Genomic DNA, 18,483 nt, shown 5'->3' on the forward strand with positions numbered 1-18,483 from the left:
TCTGAATGCATCACTGATGGGGGGCTTGAGTTCCTGATGTGCCTGGCAGAGGATCACTGTCTGTGCCATGGGTCTCAGTAACTGATGCGCCTGGAGCAGCATCGCTCAAGAGGAGCGTCCGTCTGGACACCTGTCAGCGCAGCCTCTCCAATTATTTCTTGAACTCAAGTAGACTCCGAAGGTCTACTTGTAAGACTTTCATCTCCTCCTGTCCTCCTCCAGTGGAGCTTGAAATGTTTTCCCCGATGCCGGATTTTTTATTTTCCCTGTAACACCGGTGTGACACTCTTTGTTTGGGGTTTACAGAAGAGTCAGTTTCACTGCGGCATGGAACACATTTGATTGGTTGGCTTGCTGCATCTGGAGTTGGCCACTTTCCTCTTGTCCTTGTTATATACTCAGACACGCACACAAGCAGGGAAAAAAAAGATCCTGAGAGATGCTGCATGAGCAGGTGTCAGCCCAGGACAGTAGATCAGGATTTAAAATGTAGTGTGAGCTGAATAAACATACTCCTCTGTATATGCTAATCATGTCTGGATACAAGAGCTGAAACAGTTTTTTCATCAGAAAGTCAAATGGGGAAAAAAAAGTTTTTTGTTTTTTTTTCTACAACAATCAAATCCTGGTTGGACTGCATATCAAGTTCAACACAGCCAGGCTAACTTTGTGTTAGCCGGGTCGGAGATAACGGGCACTTTGATGGTGATTATGAGCTTTCTTTGTTCACGCAGGCTTTCCTCATGAGTATTTATGTGTGCTCGCATGAAATGGGGCTTTGTACATGCCATTTGATGCTTCCTCTGGACATAATTCATTGACCGCTGGACACTTAATTCATAAGAAAGAGCATGTTTTTACGAATAGAAGGGCGTGAAACCGAAGCTTAGAAAACTGAACTGTAACAGTTGGATCATTTGGTTCTAGTGACTAGACTCAAATGGGTTTAGGTGCTCTGCACATGCTCCATAGTACCATCTTTTTGTATTTTTTAAAAGACATTAAAGCGTAAGTGTATTTTAATACAGCGGAATTCCTTGGAGATCTGCTCTCATTCACATAATATGTGAATAAACCTTTTTATCAGACAGCTGTAACTCTAGCTGGACTCACCTGTGCCTGTAGCCGTGTGTCATTGAATATGGGAATCCAATCTCTTAACCACATCAGAGTGAAATTAGCTTTATTCACTTAACATTCTGTCAAACAGACTAACTTTCTAATCAATGATAGATCCAGTATCAGCATTGTGCAGGGGACTTTGCCAACTCAATACATGGTGTCCATGGCAACCTGATACACAGCCTCCAATTTGTTCCAACTGTAACTGAAAGACTCCTTTGGTGGCATAACTCAACAAGTTTGGATATAGCGTATAACCTTAGCTGAGAAGCATGTAAGTTGTTGACTTTTAGTTCATATTAAATGGTGGATTACATGTTTAAAGTTGTCAATGAACCAACATTTGTCGATTAAACTGCCACCATTTGATAAATGTCTAAATGCACAACACTCACTGGCTTGTAAGATGATGGATGAGTTATTGATTTTCTTTCAGTTATTTGACAATCTGACTTGTATTCTGCATCAGTAAAGCCATTTTAATACTGTTTCAGTCTGATTTTTCTGTCTCGGATGTCATCCGGAGAAGAATCAGTGAAAGGATCCAAAACTCTGAACGTGAACTCCTCTAGAGCAGGTTTTATGTTCAGCGTATGTTGATCCAGCCATGTTAAAAACAGACGTCTTGTGAACACTTTACCCCATTAATCTCCATTCAAAGTACACCCTCCTGTCTTCATAGACTTAGTCAAGAGCGTAATTGCAGTATTGTATCATTTTCTGTTCTATATATAGTTTAGTTTATTAAAAATCTCCCATAAGGCTAAGAACTTTGCTAGAGGGCAGCTCATAATGAGGGTCAGGCAGGGACCGCTCTTACAACGTTTGGAGATGAACCAACGAGCCTCCCGTTGCAATCCTGTCTCCCTAACGTTCGTGTCCCTGCTTTCCATTTATGTCAGCCGGTGTTTGCTTTTCATAGATGCTGCAGTCATTAGATTGCTGCAGATCGCAGCAGAAATTTAATTTTTGTTGACATTACTTGGGAAATTTCTCATTTGCATTATTTCCCTACCAGAAAAGTTTGTTTTTCAATTATAAAATGGCCTGTTCAGCACACATGTTGGTCCCGGTGTTTCCAATAAAAGACATCTAGCAAATGAATGCCAGAAACGTTTCGTATATTAGACACGTGGCCTGATAGCAGTTGAACATACGTGGTCTGCATGTGAAGCGGGAAGTAATGCTTTCATGTTTTATATTGTAAAACGCTGAAAACATTCGCCCTGCAGTTCCAAGGCGGTGATAAAACGTCTGTCTGCTCAGGAGGAGCATCAGATAAGAGTAGGGCATGAATATAAAGTAGTAATATCTCCATCAAAATGTACGTTTTAAGCCAAACTGCTCACTAAAATTTTGATTTGAAACGGCTCTTGCTGCTTTCTTCTCGTTTCCCAGATTAACGCTAATGAGATCTGATGTAACATCAGACGCTTTGGTGTAAAATTAATTTATGACTTATATTGAGGAGGTAATGAGATGTTTAGTCCTGAGATGCGCAGCTGAGCTTGGAGCTGTTGGATAGGAGATGGGGAGGTTCAGATGTGGGTTAAACCAGGTTGTGCAAGTCCCCTTTTCCAGTCTTGGGGCATCATTCGGAGTTCTTCGTTTTATTTGACTGGCCTTTAGCACTTGGCATTCAGCAATCAATAGCTCCAGGGCCGGAGTTTGATGGGATGAATACTAATGTGGTGGAACAGCATTGACATATGACTGCCTAACTTTTAGTTTATATCTGCGGTTGTCTCGTGATCTCAATGAAAAACGTCTTGTGTGGCTCTGCGAATGAACACGATCCAGTACATTTGTTCTGTATAATCACTGAAATGGGCTCATGGATTACAATCTGTAGCTCTTTTCTCATAACACGGTGCCATCAAAGCAGATGCTGCGTCCCAGAGTTCCCTGCTGCCAGTGGAGTTCTGTTCTGTGCTGTTGACAGAGATTTACTCGCTTTGTGTATTCAAGGACGCCAATTGTTTACTGTGACTCTAATGGTGTTCAAATCTTAGTGCAGAAATCAGCAGAAAATTGAAACTGTTGGTATAATTTTAATAAGCCGTTTTCTCTTCATATAAAGGGAGCAAAGTTAGTCTCAGTGTATTTCTCTCCCTGGTTATCTGGAGTATGCTCTGCAGCAGAGTCATGTGGAAATGCCAGAGGTCCCCTAAGTGGACACACGCTTACTCATTGTGAGTTAATCTCTCAGCTAAGCATCTTGCATAAAATGTAAAGGTGAGTACAGCCACTAGATGGACTTCCAATCTCAGAGTTGACCAGACGAGACTGGCAGAGTCTATCTATGAATGACAATGAGTTTTGTTCTTTTCTTCTGCATTAAAATCACAAAAATCACGGTTATCAAAAAGGGATTTGGTTGGTTTTTATCTGTTTGATAAGATGGAAGCAGGAAAAAACTTTTTTTTTTCTGTTGAGACTGAGTGATGAAACCAGAATAAGAACACTTCAGTATGACAAAATTACACCCTCGGGAAAGGATGTATCAGGTAATGGATCGTGCGTTTCGGAGCAGACCCGAGTAGAGGCTGGCTGGAATAAATTCAGTCTGTCAAATGAAACCATTCTAATCAGGGCAGGGAATTATCAGCTAAGATGCAGATACCATGAGAGACGGGTAAAAAAGAAAGTCAAAGAAAAAATAGAAAGCATGGCAGCAAATATGAATGAAATCCTCAGCTGTTGGTTTGTCACACCTACTGAAGTTATGGCTCCATGTGAACATCAACCGATGAGCCACAAACCTGCCTGATATCGACAGGTTTCATGAATAGACTCCACAGGATACCAACGTTAGGAGCTGGTCCGTTATGTTTGGTGACCTGTGAGGTGGGTACTGCAAAGTGAGAGAGTCCCAGACAGAAAAGAATGTTATGTATATATCGAAGTGGGGTTGTTTGAAATATTTGCAGAATCAAAAGGGTGAGCTATTCATATTGTACCAGCTGCCAGACTTTTAACACGGATGAAGAAAAGAAAGCACATTACTCATGCCTAAAATAAGCATTTGAAGCTCCTTTCCTTAGCATTTGGAGAATTCAAAGAGCTCTTATCGTGGCTGCTGCTAAACTACATCCTGGTCGTTTCGCTCGGTTTGGAAGGTGCCAAAACTATTCAACTAGACTTCTTTTCATTCTATCCTTGAAACATACTCCTATTGGAGAGTCTTTCCTGATTTAACTCGACTTCTCTGATATTTTTTTATTGATTGACTGATTGAAAACTGAGACTGTTGTCTTGTCTCAATTGATTTGATCTTTTGCTGTGTGAAGCACTTTGTCACATTTGCTTAGAAAAGTACAATCTGAATATTGACAATATTGAGCAGTTGTCATCATCGTGTTTATTAATTTATTTGAAAACGTCATACTTTCGCTTTGTTTTCTGTCGTTTCGTAGAGATGATTGACTGACAGATGGCGTTTCTGCCTCTTTAAGGATGTGTTGTTACCTGCCTGTCCTCTGCTGTGGACACATCATATCTGCTGTGTGCATTTTTTGTTCAGACTGTGTAACAATTTTGTGAATTACGTTTATACAGAGCTTTATGCAGAGCTCTCATTTCTCTGTATAATTTCATAGTCATAAATAACAGCCCTATTTTCTCTATGTAATAATGAACGCCAAAGTTCTGATCTGCTTGTTGTTTTACTTCAAAAGTCTGGAGAATTTCTCCTGTGGCAAAAATGGACCAATTGATATTTGCATCAAATGCCACTGCAATCCATCTATTTGTTGTCGAGAAATTCCACTCAGCAAAAATGCCAACCTCAGGACATTCAGAGCATCTGGGCAACTTTAAAGTTTGTGCAAAATTTGATGGCAGAGCACCAAAGAAATCAGAAATATAAGATTGTTAAATAAGGATGATAGTTGTTTTTTTTTTTAGTGTGCTAAGCTAACTTTTTCCAATCCCTAACCTCATCCACTCTAAAATTATACTGTAAATGCTCCAGTTGGCGCCAAGCCTTGGCAGCCAGATCCCTCAAATAAATGCTGTATTTTGAGCTTGACTCCTCAACAGCCTGCAAAGGAGGGTTACTTTGAAGAATAAGAGATGAACTACATAAGGTGCTCCGACAGGGAGAAGACATGAGACACCTTGGCTGTTTTCACATTGCCGCATTTACTCTTACATCCTGGCCAGGATGCTCCTTTGATATTATAATATTTGATTCTCCATGTGGCAACACAGAGTCTGTATTTCTGAGAAATGTCTTACTTCATTTTCTTCACTTTCTCCATTTTAATTTAGCTGCGATATGGAGACGAGAAGGCATATAATGTGTAACAAAGGTTATTGAACAAGTCTGGATTCTGAGCTGCTGCAGGTACAAAGCCGGATCCCACAGAGAAATCAATTTATATTCGGCTTTTATTTCATCAGACCGCAGCAAAAAAGATATGAAAGATATAAAGAGAAGAGGAAGAAGACTTAATTTCCCCCCTCGGCTAATATAACATCAGGATCATTTATACTGAGCTGAGTCTAAGACTGTCAGACCAGAGAGAACTCTAAAAGACCAATTTGTTCGTTTTTCAGAAACGTCATTTTATAGAGGATCAATATCTGTAACCTTGACTGTTGAATAAATAACCAATTTAGAGGCCTTCTTGATGGTAGCTTCCCTCCCTAATGAAGAACAAAGGCTTCAGTAAAGCCCACAGTTATGATAACAAGCTGATTAATTTCTTTAATCAAAGTCAGCTTTATCCTTGAAAAGCAGTCAGTTTTAATTATGTTGAAACACGCGACAGAAGCTGCCGTTTCTGTTCCGTGACAAAATTCCGAAATTTCCCATTTACAGCAGTGAGTAGGTGGTAAAATGTGACATCTTCAACTTGGAAAGTCTGAGTTTGGGAGATCTTTTGTGCAGACCTGCACAGTCTGATGACGGATGGGATTTCTCTGCAGTTTTTTCCCACCTCGGAGCTTGGTTTTATTGACATGTTTACTCCTGTCAAAGATGTTGTCTTCATCCATGATGGTTTATTGGACAGGCAGCAGTGGAGCTTGAGGACTTCCAGATTTTGCCTGAAATGTTGGATTTAGAGTTTGGATTTTGGTCATCCGTGTCACTTTATCAGCCAAAGCTGCTGGATAAAACATTGTTGATGCCAAAATCCCAAAATGATATTCATTAAGCCAAGATTAGAATTGAATTGTTGAGTGTTTTTTCACATTTAGCGCTCACCTCACCTTTCTTTGCTGGTAATTTAAATCCTGGGTTGGTGGCACTTTATTTGTCTTGCATGTTTTAATAAAGTGCTTTCACTCTGCACAGCTCAAATAAATTGCTCTTTCTGTGTGCTCCTTGTTAACAATGATGCCGCTGCCAGTAAATGCCTAAAGAGTGGCTCAAAATTGTCAGGTTCTTTCGAATTAGATCAGCTTCTATTTGATAATCCACAGCAACATTAACCCTGCTCTGACTGAGCCTTATTGTGCTGTCACGAACAGCGTTTCCTGTTACTATTGCTTCATTCTTTGAATCAAATCTGATTCCAGCTGTGTGAAACATGAAGTCAGTGCCACTATGGTGCCTTATGTAGGTCAGTTCATCTTCAGTGCTCGCTGCTTGGCCTTATGATGAAAGATTTCATTTTGTGAGGGAACTGTAGTTTTATTATTCATACTCCAACAGAGATTGGAGTTGTGGTGCATTAAAGCATGAAGTTGTCATTTCCCTACTTGCAGACTGTTATTCCTTTTGCGCCAAATTGGAATTACACTGAACATTTGATGTTGGTCTGAACAGTTTTTTGCCACAAACGTGGTCTCAAAATTCGAGTTTCAAGCTTCAGTGCTGGGTGTACAGTATGCTGTTGTATTTGTTCAGTAGCAGTTTTTCATGAACCTTCAAACTGCTTATTTAGCTTAGCTTGCCAGTTATGGATTCCTGAGATTTGTTTGGAGCAGATGTGGGTTTTCTATCAGAAGATTTAATGCATATTGTTCTCTGCATGTCTAACTGGCTCAAAAATGGACCTAACTGCAACATAATTTCTCTTCAGTGAAGCAGCTGAACACATTAGGTGAGTAGCGTGAAATTGACCTCACAATAGTAGCGGTGTGTGTGAGTTACATAGTAAAAATTGCTATCGAGGGAATCCAGACTAAATGAATTCCATTTGGGACTCTCTCTGCAGTATGCGTATCACCTTAATGCCCTTACAAATATTACCTCATGGTGGTTGCACTTTAATGACTCCTGGATAATCATCAGTTGAGATAGAATCACAACTTTTCTTGGGAGAAGCTTATCCCTTTTTTTTTTCTCCAAAGCAGCATGAGGTCTAATATATCTTTCTAGTACCGTCTCTTCTGTTGATCTAATTGGATATCCTCTGTTGCCTACAATGAATCATTGCTGGACCTCCTCTCTCCCCCTCAGGTACTTATTTTTATTAAATGCAGGGTTCCCCTGAATCTCAAGGCACAACCTTAAAACTTGTATTTGTCCCTTGGCTTCAGTCATTGATCTTTTTTTGTCTTCCTTTTTCTTTTTTTAACAGCTCTGTCAGTGTCACTTTTATTCCAGCGGCGGACTGTAGGTCTGCTTTTATGTCTTCTGCCTCCCCAGAGGAAGGCCACGAGTTCAGGACATTGTCCCCACTCTGCTAATTGACTTCTAATTTGGCAAATGGACTTGAAGGTAGAATGAAAAAGCCGACTCTCTTTATGTTCACATGCGAGGATGACACTTCCACCCCTCCTCCTTATATCTGCCCTTGACTCTTGAGCCCTGATCCAAAGCAAGCTTAGCTGCAGCACTGAGAGTTTAGTGGTGACCTATCTAAAACAGAGGTGAAGCAATAGAAGGGCTGTTTGCTTTAACTCCGGCTACTCCTTCAGTATCTCGCTTTGCGACTGATCCGCACTGCAAACAGCTCCAGGAAAGTAGCTCTTGCAGAGACGATCGAAGGCAAAGATTTTTTTAATTACTCACCCACTACAGAGTGGAATGGCACGGGTATTGCCTGTGGGTATTCATATCGACTTTAGTGTATGATGTTTTAATGAGCCCACTGTGTGAATGATTTGTTGCAGTCGTGTCTGCTTGAAAGCCTAACTTGTTTGTTTTTTCTTCTGTGTTTTCATTTGATGGATTCTCAGTTGACTTGGAGGCAGATTTAAAGCTTTCCAGACCGACCAGGATGTCAAAGATCACCAAGGCAGCGAAGGCTGTGAAGAAAGTCGATACAGGTGGTATAATCCGGGCGATAGTAAGGTCAGGACAAGCGGCGCCTGGACCCCCGCTAGGCCCCATCCTGGGACAGGTAAATTACCTGCAATTTCACTTCTTGTTCCGTCTATTTTCTCTGTGTAATCGTGAATGTTGACTTAATCGTGGAAGCAGTGCTTCATTTTATCAATTGACCTTTCTCTCAAAGCTCTCATTAGCCACGAAACGACCTGATCTTTTCCTGTTTCCACTTAACCAATCACACACTTGCTTCTTTCCCTTCAGTCACCTCAACGTGCACCTCCTGTTCATACTCCTATTTTTATTCTAGTCGCACAGCTCCATAGAGAAGGTGTCTGCCACACACTGCCCCAATCTACGACTGTTTTCTCAGTTTCCATCCTAAAGACACTAACACCTCCCTCAATGGCAGCTGTCTCTATACATTAGCCTCACTCTTTACAATCGAGTGGATGAAATGAGATTGAACATGTGAAGGTTTTATCTGAAATCCTTATTTGCTTCAGTTGCTCTGGAGAGCCAGCTGAGGCTCTTTGTGTGTTTTGTTTTTTTATTGCTCCAGGATGCACTACTGCATCTTTTTCACTACCAATGCCAACTCCAACCAGAGAAATTTAATGTGATGGCCGGTATGAGAATAAGAAAATAAGTCAGCTGTCCTCAAATAATGAGCATTGAAGAAAGTGGAGAGGAGGCTGAATTATTATTTGTTTCAAATAATACTCTCTCTGTAATGTAGCTTCTCACTGCTGATGCTGTGTTCATTAACCTTGTCTTTGTTTAAAATCCCAAAAGTGTGTTTTTTTTAAAGAAAGTTTTTCTTGCAAAATTTTAATTTGACTTTACACCATAAAGCTGCAATCTGCTCCCGCTTTAATGGCTATTATGTGATTAAAGTTTGATCGTCCTTCTCAAGATAGAATGAAAGCCCCCATATGGTTCGTTCTGTACATACAAATGATCCAGTTAGCCTCTTTAATGGACGATACTCATCAGCCTTATATGCTGGTGCACACTTGGAAACCAGATCAATTCTCACAGTTAATCCATCTCTGTGACTTAATGGCGACATTCGGACAGGAGGATGGAGAAGTGGACAAAGCTGGCAGACATGTGAGAAATGCACATGTGAGTTGTGAGAGAAAAAGAGGAATAATGTTAAAAAGGTAACATGGTTCCCTTATGTGACATCGACAGAATCTGTAGCATAACTTTTGACTTCTTTTCAAATTTATTTAAATTCATTAACACTTTATTAATCCCTAAGAGAAATTGTAATGGTGTAGAATTAATTATTTACCAGCAGCAGCATCATTATTATTATTAAAGTTATGCGATTGCTAGAGATTGATAACAAATATAAATACAATAAAAAGATCAGCTGATAAACATTTAGAGTTACATTGTAGCATAGCATTGTAGCATCACCACGAATGGATTGGATTGTTGCTTTTGTTGCCCGGCAACCACTTGGCTGATGATGTCACTCACAGTAACATAGGTGATCTCACTCAGTAGACAGCGTGGATAGAGACTCGCAGCCAACAGTTCAGGTGCAGAGACGCTCCTTCTTAGTGACACGCCCAGGATTACACCAACAATCCTTTCTTCTTCACTGTGCCTCACTGTCTGAAGTCTCTGTCTGCCTGTGTACTCTTAAAGCTGAGTAAAGAGGTGTTAGGTTTGCTCCTGTAGCCAGGACTCAGTGAAACATATAATATTCCTAATATTCTCGCTGCTTGTCCATTTTATCTAACGGTGATCTCACACTTCCCATGATGATCAAGGGAAGAAATGGTTTAAACTTTCTCCTCCTTTTTCTCCATTTTGTTCCTGCTCTGCATCCTTGACGTCTCCTCTTCAGCTTATCTGGATTTGGAGTCTTATTCCAGGCATTGCTCGAGCTTTGGAAAGCTCAATCAGATGCTTCAACGTGTAAACTATTTTCCCGTTACCATGGTTATGTGTCATATCAAATGCAAGAAATTTCCGGCAGAAATCATTCCAGCAGCTCAACATCCAAACCAGCGTAGAAAAATGCTCCTAAAAATGTGTGTTTTGGCAGAAAAAAAAATCATGTATTTATTATGTCCAGCGCTACAGAGCCCATCTGCCACCTAAGTGATGCACTCTGCTGTCACCAGCTGCACAACAGAGCCTGCACGTCACTGAAAACCTGATGTGCTCAAACTTACCGTACTGTTTTAAAACGAATCTCTACTTCTCACTGCTTGACATTAGAATCAGCCTCAGTGGCATGCAAAAGATTGTGCACCTGATTAAACGCTCTCTTGTTGTGAATAGCTGAGTTGAGTAATAGTTGGCCTGATTTCCAGAACGGACGAAGCTAAAGATAAAACCCCTCTTTGATATCTTAAGCAAGATTACTCTTCATTTCCATTTTTTTTACAATAAAGTCTGAGCCCAAAGCAAAATCACAGCTTGTATTTTGTAGCCTTTTTATTATCGGCGGATTTTCACCTACAACTCCTGGAAAAGGTTTCCAGCTTTGTGAGATTATAGGGATGCCTTGCACTCCTCTATTCTGTGTGACTCTACCTTTGAGTTGGGGGGATTGTGAGGTCCACAGCAAGACCCTCAACTTGCACCTCTTCAGGTTCTTAATTGTGGATTTTGGGATTTTTCGGATCGTTATCCAGTTATAGAAGCCATCTTCTTTTCATCTCCCTGTTTTTGGTCTGTGGAACAGTTCACCCACCTGGAAAATATACTATAACATGAAATACAGCATACATGTGTATTTAAGAAAAATAAATACATTTTTTATATTCATTTACATTTTAAGAGCTCGAACTATTTAATTTAGCTTGTTTGCTCGGAAAACAGAAGTCCATTTTGTGGCTTGCTTCAAAGTAGCTGCAAATGAGTTTTTGCAAGCCGGATTACTGATGCCTCATTGAAGCTTTACATCAAGTAGCTCTCTACAGAGTAATTCTGCCCGTCTCTTCCCTCCAGCTCATTCCTAGACCTGGTTTTCCTTTCGTTCCATATTCTGCATCATTTATAAAGGCAATCTCTGTGCAGTGGCTTTGCAGATGACACTTAGTCTTTCCTTTGTGTGGGAGTTTTCACTAAGTTATTCAGTGTAGGAAATCAGAGACTTTCACATCATAGCACTGAAGAGGTTATGCTTATGCAGGTCTGCCTTAAAGCTGCTAGATTACATTTTGAAAAATAATCACATGACTGCGTGGAATAAAAATAACTTGCTTTCGACTCCTCAGCTCTCCTGAGCATATCAGCCTCCTTACATTCATTATTTTGGTTTTTTGACTTGTGTCTTTGTTGTTTGGTTCAGTTTTAGTCTTCGTGGTGCACTGTTTTTGAACACAGTGACAGTTTTAAATCACTGAAACGAATACTGGAAACCTCAGAAACGCAACTCTAAATGAATGCTCCACATTAATATCTTCTGGATGTGGTCGGCTGTATAAACTTAAACACTCATCACACATCAATGTTGTTTAATTTTTCATTTCCTCTGCCTCTACCAGAAAAAAAAAAATCATCTTTTAGTTGCCTGAGATCTGATCAAATATGATCTTATTCAAGTCTGATCTCCACTCTGATAGATTTCTATGAGAAAAATGTTTTAAAAAGTCTAAACCAATAACTCTAACTTATAAGTGCAGAGCAACATATTCGCCTGCTTTTGCATCAGTTTAAGCTGACAGACGTGCAGCCATGCCAACACAGAGTTTTACTAGAGAAGCAGCGTAAAGTAGAAACGGTTCAGGAGCTCAGCAGCCATGCCTGGGACAGTGTGTGTAATAAAATGTCCCTTTTGCAACGTATACAACAATCGGCAGCATCTTGACAGAAGCGTTTGTCCAACCATGGCATTGATTGGCTAATTGGTAGCTCAGAGGCAGCGCTCATCAGAGCAGTTATTTTTCACCCAAGGAGTTGCTGCTTTACATCACCGTGTCAGAATTTGTTATATCGGGTGAATTCAAATGATTGAGCCAAGTCAAAGTTCATACAGGATTGAAATGGTTTGTTCTAAAGAATCAGTGCTCAGTTTTAAAGGGAAACGTGTTCCTGTGACGTTCCCCACAGCAAAAATCCACCCAGAAATGTTCCTGTGGTCAATGTAAAACAGTGAATTTATGCTTTAATCTCATCCCATTTAAATGTACTCAATGAAAGTGCTGCCAAAGTAAGAAATACTTTAATAACCCAATTCTAGCACCCCTCCGCTGTTTATCACATAGATGTATTATTGATTTTAAGATTTTTACTGATCACATTTGAAACGGTTAAATCCTCTCTCCCCTTCAGTCACACAGACCGTTCCATCTGAACTAAGAAGAAGAAGAAAGTCACTCTCACTGTCACTCAATGCCAAACGCTAAAGGTGCTCGATTTCTTTTTTTTTTTTCTCCTTGCATTTGTAGCAATAAATTAGCTTTAATGGCTGGTTGAAGATTAACTTTCACAGCTCATAGCCTAAATTTGCATAGAATGAGGCATTTAAGAGATTTATTGTTGAATGGTGTTTTATTTTAAAGCTAAACCTGCTCTTGGCTGACAACCTGCATATTTGTATTGGCAGCTAACCAATACAGAGCATGCAGGAAGATACAGACAATAAAAGTCATATATTTTTGTATAATCCTCTCCATCCCTCACATCATATAAAACCTGGCACTGTGATGTGAGTGTTGATGTCAGCATCTGTGGGAGTGTGTGGCATTTCTGGATCCTGCTCCTTTCCAAACACACCACAGTTGGAATTTGATCCATTTAAACAGTCTGTTATTTGTGACATCTATCGCACAAGTCTGAGAGCAGTGGTTTCTTTCCCGGCTTCAGCACATATTCGCTTTGGTTCGTCTTTGTTTGTGTGGTACTTTTCACCTTTGGGCGCTTGTTCCTCGCACTGTCCGATCAAATTATTCTGTTTGAGTGAGAGGCATGTTAAATAATGCATGGAAGGCTCCACTAAAATTATTTTATGTGATTAGTTTATCTTACTTGGAGTCTTGTGCTTTTATAAATATCCCACTTGCTTCTGTGTTACTGCTGTATGAAATTTTAATATCGGTATAGCTTCTCATTTCAAAGCGCAATAAAAGGACAAATGTGGTTCTGTTAAGGATACAGTAACATCATAGTTATCTGCAGACAGTTGTTTTTTGAATTATTAAATGGTAGAAAATTTAGATAAAGAAATAGCAGTCCACAGACAGTTTCCCTGAAGCAGAGGCCATGTTATTAAATGATCATATCAGCTGTCAAAAATACATTTAACTCTGTGTCCTATAGTCTTATACATAGCAGATCGTATAGTTCATGGGTATTGAGTCTACCATCCTATATTTTAGAGGTGGATACAGTTAAGTCCCAAAATATTTAGACTTAATTTCAGTAATTCTGGTCCTGTCCGGCACCACCGAACATTTAAAATGAAAACAGCATGCAGACTATGATTAATTTATTTGTCTAGGGTTGCAACCTTTTTTGAATACTTTGTCAAGAATCATTTGCAGGCAGTGACTAATGCCTAAAATCTGGGTCCTGTAGACGGTAAAGAATGCTTTTGTTCTGCCTTTAGTTTTGTCAGTCAGAAAATGTCTGAATCCATATCTGGATTTAGATTTAAATGGGATAACTTACTTGTCCTTTGCAGAATAGTTAATTTATTTACCTAAAAAAACAGCAACAAAAGAAAAGCCGGTTGCTCTCTGAACTGCAAAGTGCCGTCCAGTCAGCTTTTCTGCACTCTGCTGAAGCTGAGCACACAGCATCTCCCTGTAGACATCATAACCACCCAGCTGCTTCTGTTTTCTGTCACATAGTTAGTAAACAGTAGTTGCCCAGAGGTACTGGAAGCCACGCTTGTCCATGTAATCACACTGCCGTCACAAGTTTGACAGACGATGCATGCTTCAGATCATGAGCCATTCAAAGTCTTCTGCACACTTTTTCTGCCTGTCGTTCTGGTGCAGATTGGCCTTTGGAACGCCATTCTTTAGACAGATGAATCAGAGTTGTTCTGGCTTTTTCTGTTTTTGTTTTTTTTTTGTGGCCATGTCTAATCAGATTTTTCATTTCTTGAGGCGTATAAATGGTTTGCACCTTGTGATGAAGCCACTGTATTTGCTCTTTGAAGTGTTTTTTATTGTAGATGTGCCGACATCCTGGAGAGTATTCCTCATTTGGCTGGATGTTGGGCAGGATTCAGTAATTATAGGTCTTCTGTGGACATCAAGACCTTTTTTGTCGTCAAGCACACCAGTGTGTTCTTTTTTTTTTGCCTCAGAATGTATCCTGCAATTGATTTGACCAGTCCTAATGTTCCCATCTCTCTGATGGATTAATTTGGCCTGTTTCGCCTGCATTGAGAGCTCCTCAGACTGCATGTCAGCTTCCAAATACAAGTGCCCCACTATCAACTTCAGGTCTTTTTATTGGTTAAATTAATTTAGAAATTGTAATGAATTATTTTTTCCCACTTGTCCTTTTAACAGCTTTTGAGCAGTTCCAAAAGTAGGTTTTACTTAAACCCTTCCTCCAATTTGAATCCTAGTCTGCTCTGAGAATCTGAACTCTAATTGCACATTTGTTAGAAAACTGTGGCTGTGAATTTCCAAATTTATGAAGAACTAACTGTGTGGCACTGTGCGTCATTAAAAGCTTTAAGATTCCTTCCAGATTCAACATATCAGCATGAGATGTTGTCAAGAATGATGATGATTTATTATTATTAAGTATAATCTGTCTAGCAGAACATAAAGTGTTGAAAATGAGTCACAATTAACAACTGTAAGGCTAAAAAATGCTTCACGCACTGACGCATCACTGAGTATAATCCAGTAACGCATTATTTCTAAATATACCATTCTGCATTAATCCCACTCGGTTTATTTTAATGCTAATGTTTGTTTGACTTCTAGCAGAGTGTTTCCACACTGTGTTGTTGATTCTTTAACTAAATTAAGATCCTCCTCCACTGCTTCTTATAGCAATTAAAAGCAGAACAGCAGCAAATCCTAAAATGTGTTTAGTTTGCAGCACCAAATTAATTACATCTATGTTTGATAAATCACTGAAATGATTAGGCAGTCATCAGTCAGTTTCTTGATTGACTGATCATTCGAACCTGGCTTGTTTTTTCTTTCTTTTAAAAGATTTATATTTCAGCCTCAGGTAAACTTCATCCCAACATCTGAGACCTGTATTAGTATGCATTTGTCTCCACTGTTGCATTGCATATAAGATTCTTTTTTCATCATCTCTTTCTCATAGACTTTACTTTGAAGTTCGTTCCCAAAGCAGGGGAGCTGATGGTGTGTGCTATGATGAATGATTTAGACATTTATCCGTTAAACATGGCTAGGTGGGTGTGAGCTTATGTGCATACTGTGGCTGTCGCAGCATCAAGGGTAATGAGGTGAGATGGGTTGCAAGCGAGCCCTCGGTCAAGCAAAACAAAGCCATGTGTTTGTTCAAAGTTTCCTCTTTTTAGACAGTTTGGAACGTCATTGTCAAGACGCCATGTTGTGTGTTTGTGTCTGTTGGCTCTCAAACTGACAACGTGTGGAGCAAGCTGTAAATGAATGGTAGCCGCTCTGCTTCGGGCCGTGGCCCCGGTCCTTTAATCTTAGCCATCCCCTACTCCTTACCTTCTTTTTTTTTTCTTCCCCCGCCTCTGACTAACCACCCTTGACAGGGAGGTGCAGAGAGGTAGGCTGCCTGTCTGCTGTGGGGCAAATTTAAACAAACGAGAGAAATAAAAGAAGGAATGGAAGACAAAAAAACGAGAAACTGACAGCTTTGGTATATGAGAATAATTACAGAGTAGAGTGAAATTAGCCCAGGTGAATGGAGGAGAAGAATAGAGGGCACTGGAGGAAGAAAGAAAATAGCAGCTCAGCTTATGCACTTTTTCTTCAGGAACAGGTTATGAGAGTCGTTGGGGGAAAAATGCTGAGTATTGTATCTAGAGCTTAACAGGTGTAACATATTCAAGGAGCTAGTCATTTGCAGTGGCTGCTGCATTGGCAATCACAGCTTTCAGTATAATAGAAATATGAGATGTTGGCCAACAGGGACTACATCTAGAATGCATGTGTTTGAAATGTGGAGCGAACAAAGGAGAGACAGATGAAAGGAAGAGGGTAGGCAAGAGTTAGATGCCGTCTACTATGGTGGTTTTCCCTCTGTGGCTTCTCCCTGAAAGTCTGTCTGAACCGAGGAGAAATTCCCCGCAGAGAATTTAAATGAATATCTTTCTGTGGAGGAGAGTGTACATTAGTCTTCATACAGCCTATAAATTGGGCATAAATCAGTGAGAATAAGCGCTGCCATTCTGACAAAAAGCCTCAATCTCAATTAATGGGACCATTAAGGCTCAGAGGAAAGGATGGCAGGTGCATTTGTAGCAGCTGAGAGCAAAGAGCTGGTTCACTCTGAACAAGATCACACGCTTTTACTGTAACTCTTGACATACACACCCATCGCATTAGGACCCCTTTCAACATTAAAAGTAGAAAACATGCCAGCACACTGAAGAGTTACTGTGAGAGGATCCGGGCTGATAGGGCCGTCGGCATAATTGTGATAAATGACGGCCTGTCATCAGCGTGCCACTCCACGAGGCAAAGAGTAAGCTTTTCTGCCTTGAGTATGAGCGGAGGTCTCTGTTTATTTCAATTCAGCATGAGAAAAACATGCAAACACACAACTTCCTGTGACTTCAGGATGACAGCTGATTGACTTTTAGATTGCGGAGGCCTCACAAGAATGAGTGTTATTTGTCCTAAGGGCCAATTGGCTTTGAAAAAGTTTGACTGAGTTCCCCAGCTTTTCCTTTTGTTTTTGTGCCAGTATTACTCCTACATTATAGCCAATGAACTGTCAACGCCAGGAGAGTATGAAACACTTTATTAGTCTGCACTCTACCCTGGAGGTGTAGCTGACAACAGCTGTGGAGTAACTTCACAGTATGACACGTGGCATATGTCCAAGTTCCACATCTTCCACGTAAGGTGTAGGCCTCTCGTAGCTGCATGAGGAAACAAGGCACTTGACTGTACTGTACATCCTCTACACCTGCTGCTCTGACCATTAAAACCGAGATGCCAAGCATCTTGATCAATTTTAAAGCTGAAGGCTAAATCTGGAATTAAAAAGTAATCCTTCATGGTGTCATGAAAAAAATATATTCGGGGGTGGGACAGTTTTTTTTTTTTTCTTCTTGTTTTTGAAAATGACGGACAGACTCTGAGACGAGCACAGATTACAACGAACATACATTTTGAATAAAACTGTAAAGTTTACTTACATTGTAGTTCAGTCTTTGTAAACAGTGTATCAAAACAGACCTGTGTTGTTCGTGTCTCTACCAGAAGAGGTTATGAATGCAAACTCTGTCTTTCACCGTTGACATCGTGAGTGATATTTGTCATGTGCGTAAAGATGCTGTTGGATGATTTTGACATTGACAGCACATGTTGAAATGTATAGTAAGGTAAATTATTCATTTCTAGGTCTCTGAAGTTCAAATGTGGATGACGTAGCTTGGCAGAGATGAGGCTGCAGGTTTACTCCACCCAAATGAAACTCGACCCTCTGATTTTCTGCCTGACAAGAGGAACTAAGACGTTATATCAGTCATTGTTCCTTTTGGGTGGAGTGATAAAGCCCCTGAAAATCTTATTAACTCATTTAATGGTCATTGTCACCTGTCACAGCTCCCATAAATATGGCCAGGAGGCACCTTTAGTCACCTTCTTGAAGACCCAGTCGAGTGTCATCATTAATTTTTATCGTTGATAAACAGAAAGAAACCCAAATCACACAGAACCTTTGATCATCTCATTAAGTGCATGTAGAATATCAAAGCAGGACAGGACACACCAAAATCAAAGAATTCCAACTTTGAAAATCCAAAGATATGTTCGTAACATACACATAAATGAGGTCATGTCATTTATACACAGAAACTGGAAGGTGATTGGCTTAAAAAAAAACATGAGAAACATTAAAATGCAAATTAACTGGCGAGCCATGTCTGCCGTGATAGTAGTGCATGATAAGCCAAACGTGGCTCGCCAGCATTTTATTGGACGAGATCGTGTAACTCCTCCAGTCAGAGGAGGCAAGCTGCC

The 18,483-nt window shown here is 40.1% G+C and overlaps 1 protein-coding gene across 2 annotated transcripts in view; it reads left to right on the forward strand.

Annotated features, from left to right (window-relative positions):
* Positions 1-18,483, forward strand: part of mrpl11 (mitochondrial ribosomal protein L11) — a 44,655-nt gene that overhangs the window by 3,796 nt on the left and 22,376 nt on the right. Inside the window, exon 2 of one of the 2 annotated variants that reach the window (XM_072395523.1) lies at positions 8,257-8,420. In XM_072395523.1, the coding sequence (XP_072251624.1) occupies positions 8,298-8,420 (123 nt within the window). In that variant the 5' untranslated portion in view covers positions 8,257-8,297. Of the gene's footprint in view, positions 1-8,244; positions 8,421-18,483 lie in introns of those variants that run through there. The other variant, XM_072395522.1, reaches the window with a different exon arrangement.

This window comes from Leuresthes tenuis, unplaced genomic scaffold (genome assembly GCF_036924035.1).
Source record: "Leuresthes tenuis unplaced genomic scaffold, fLeuTen1.0.hap1 SCAF_11, whole genome shotgun sequence".
NCBI lineage: Eukaryota > Metazoa > Chordata > Actinopteri > Atheriniformes > Atherinopsidae > Leuresthes > Leuresthes tenuis.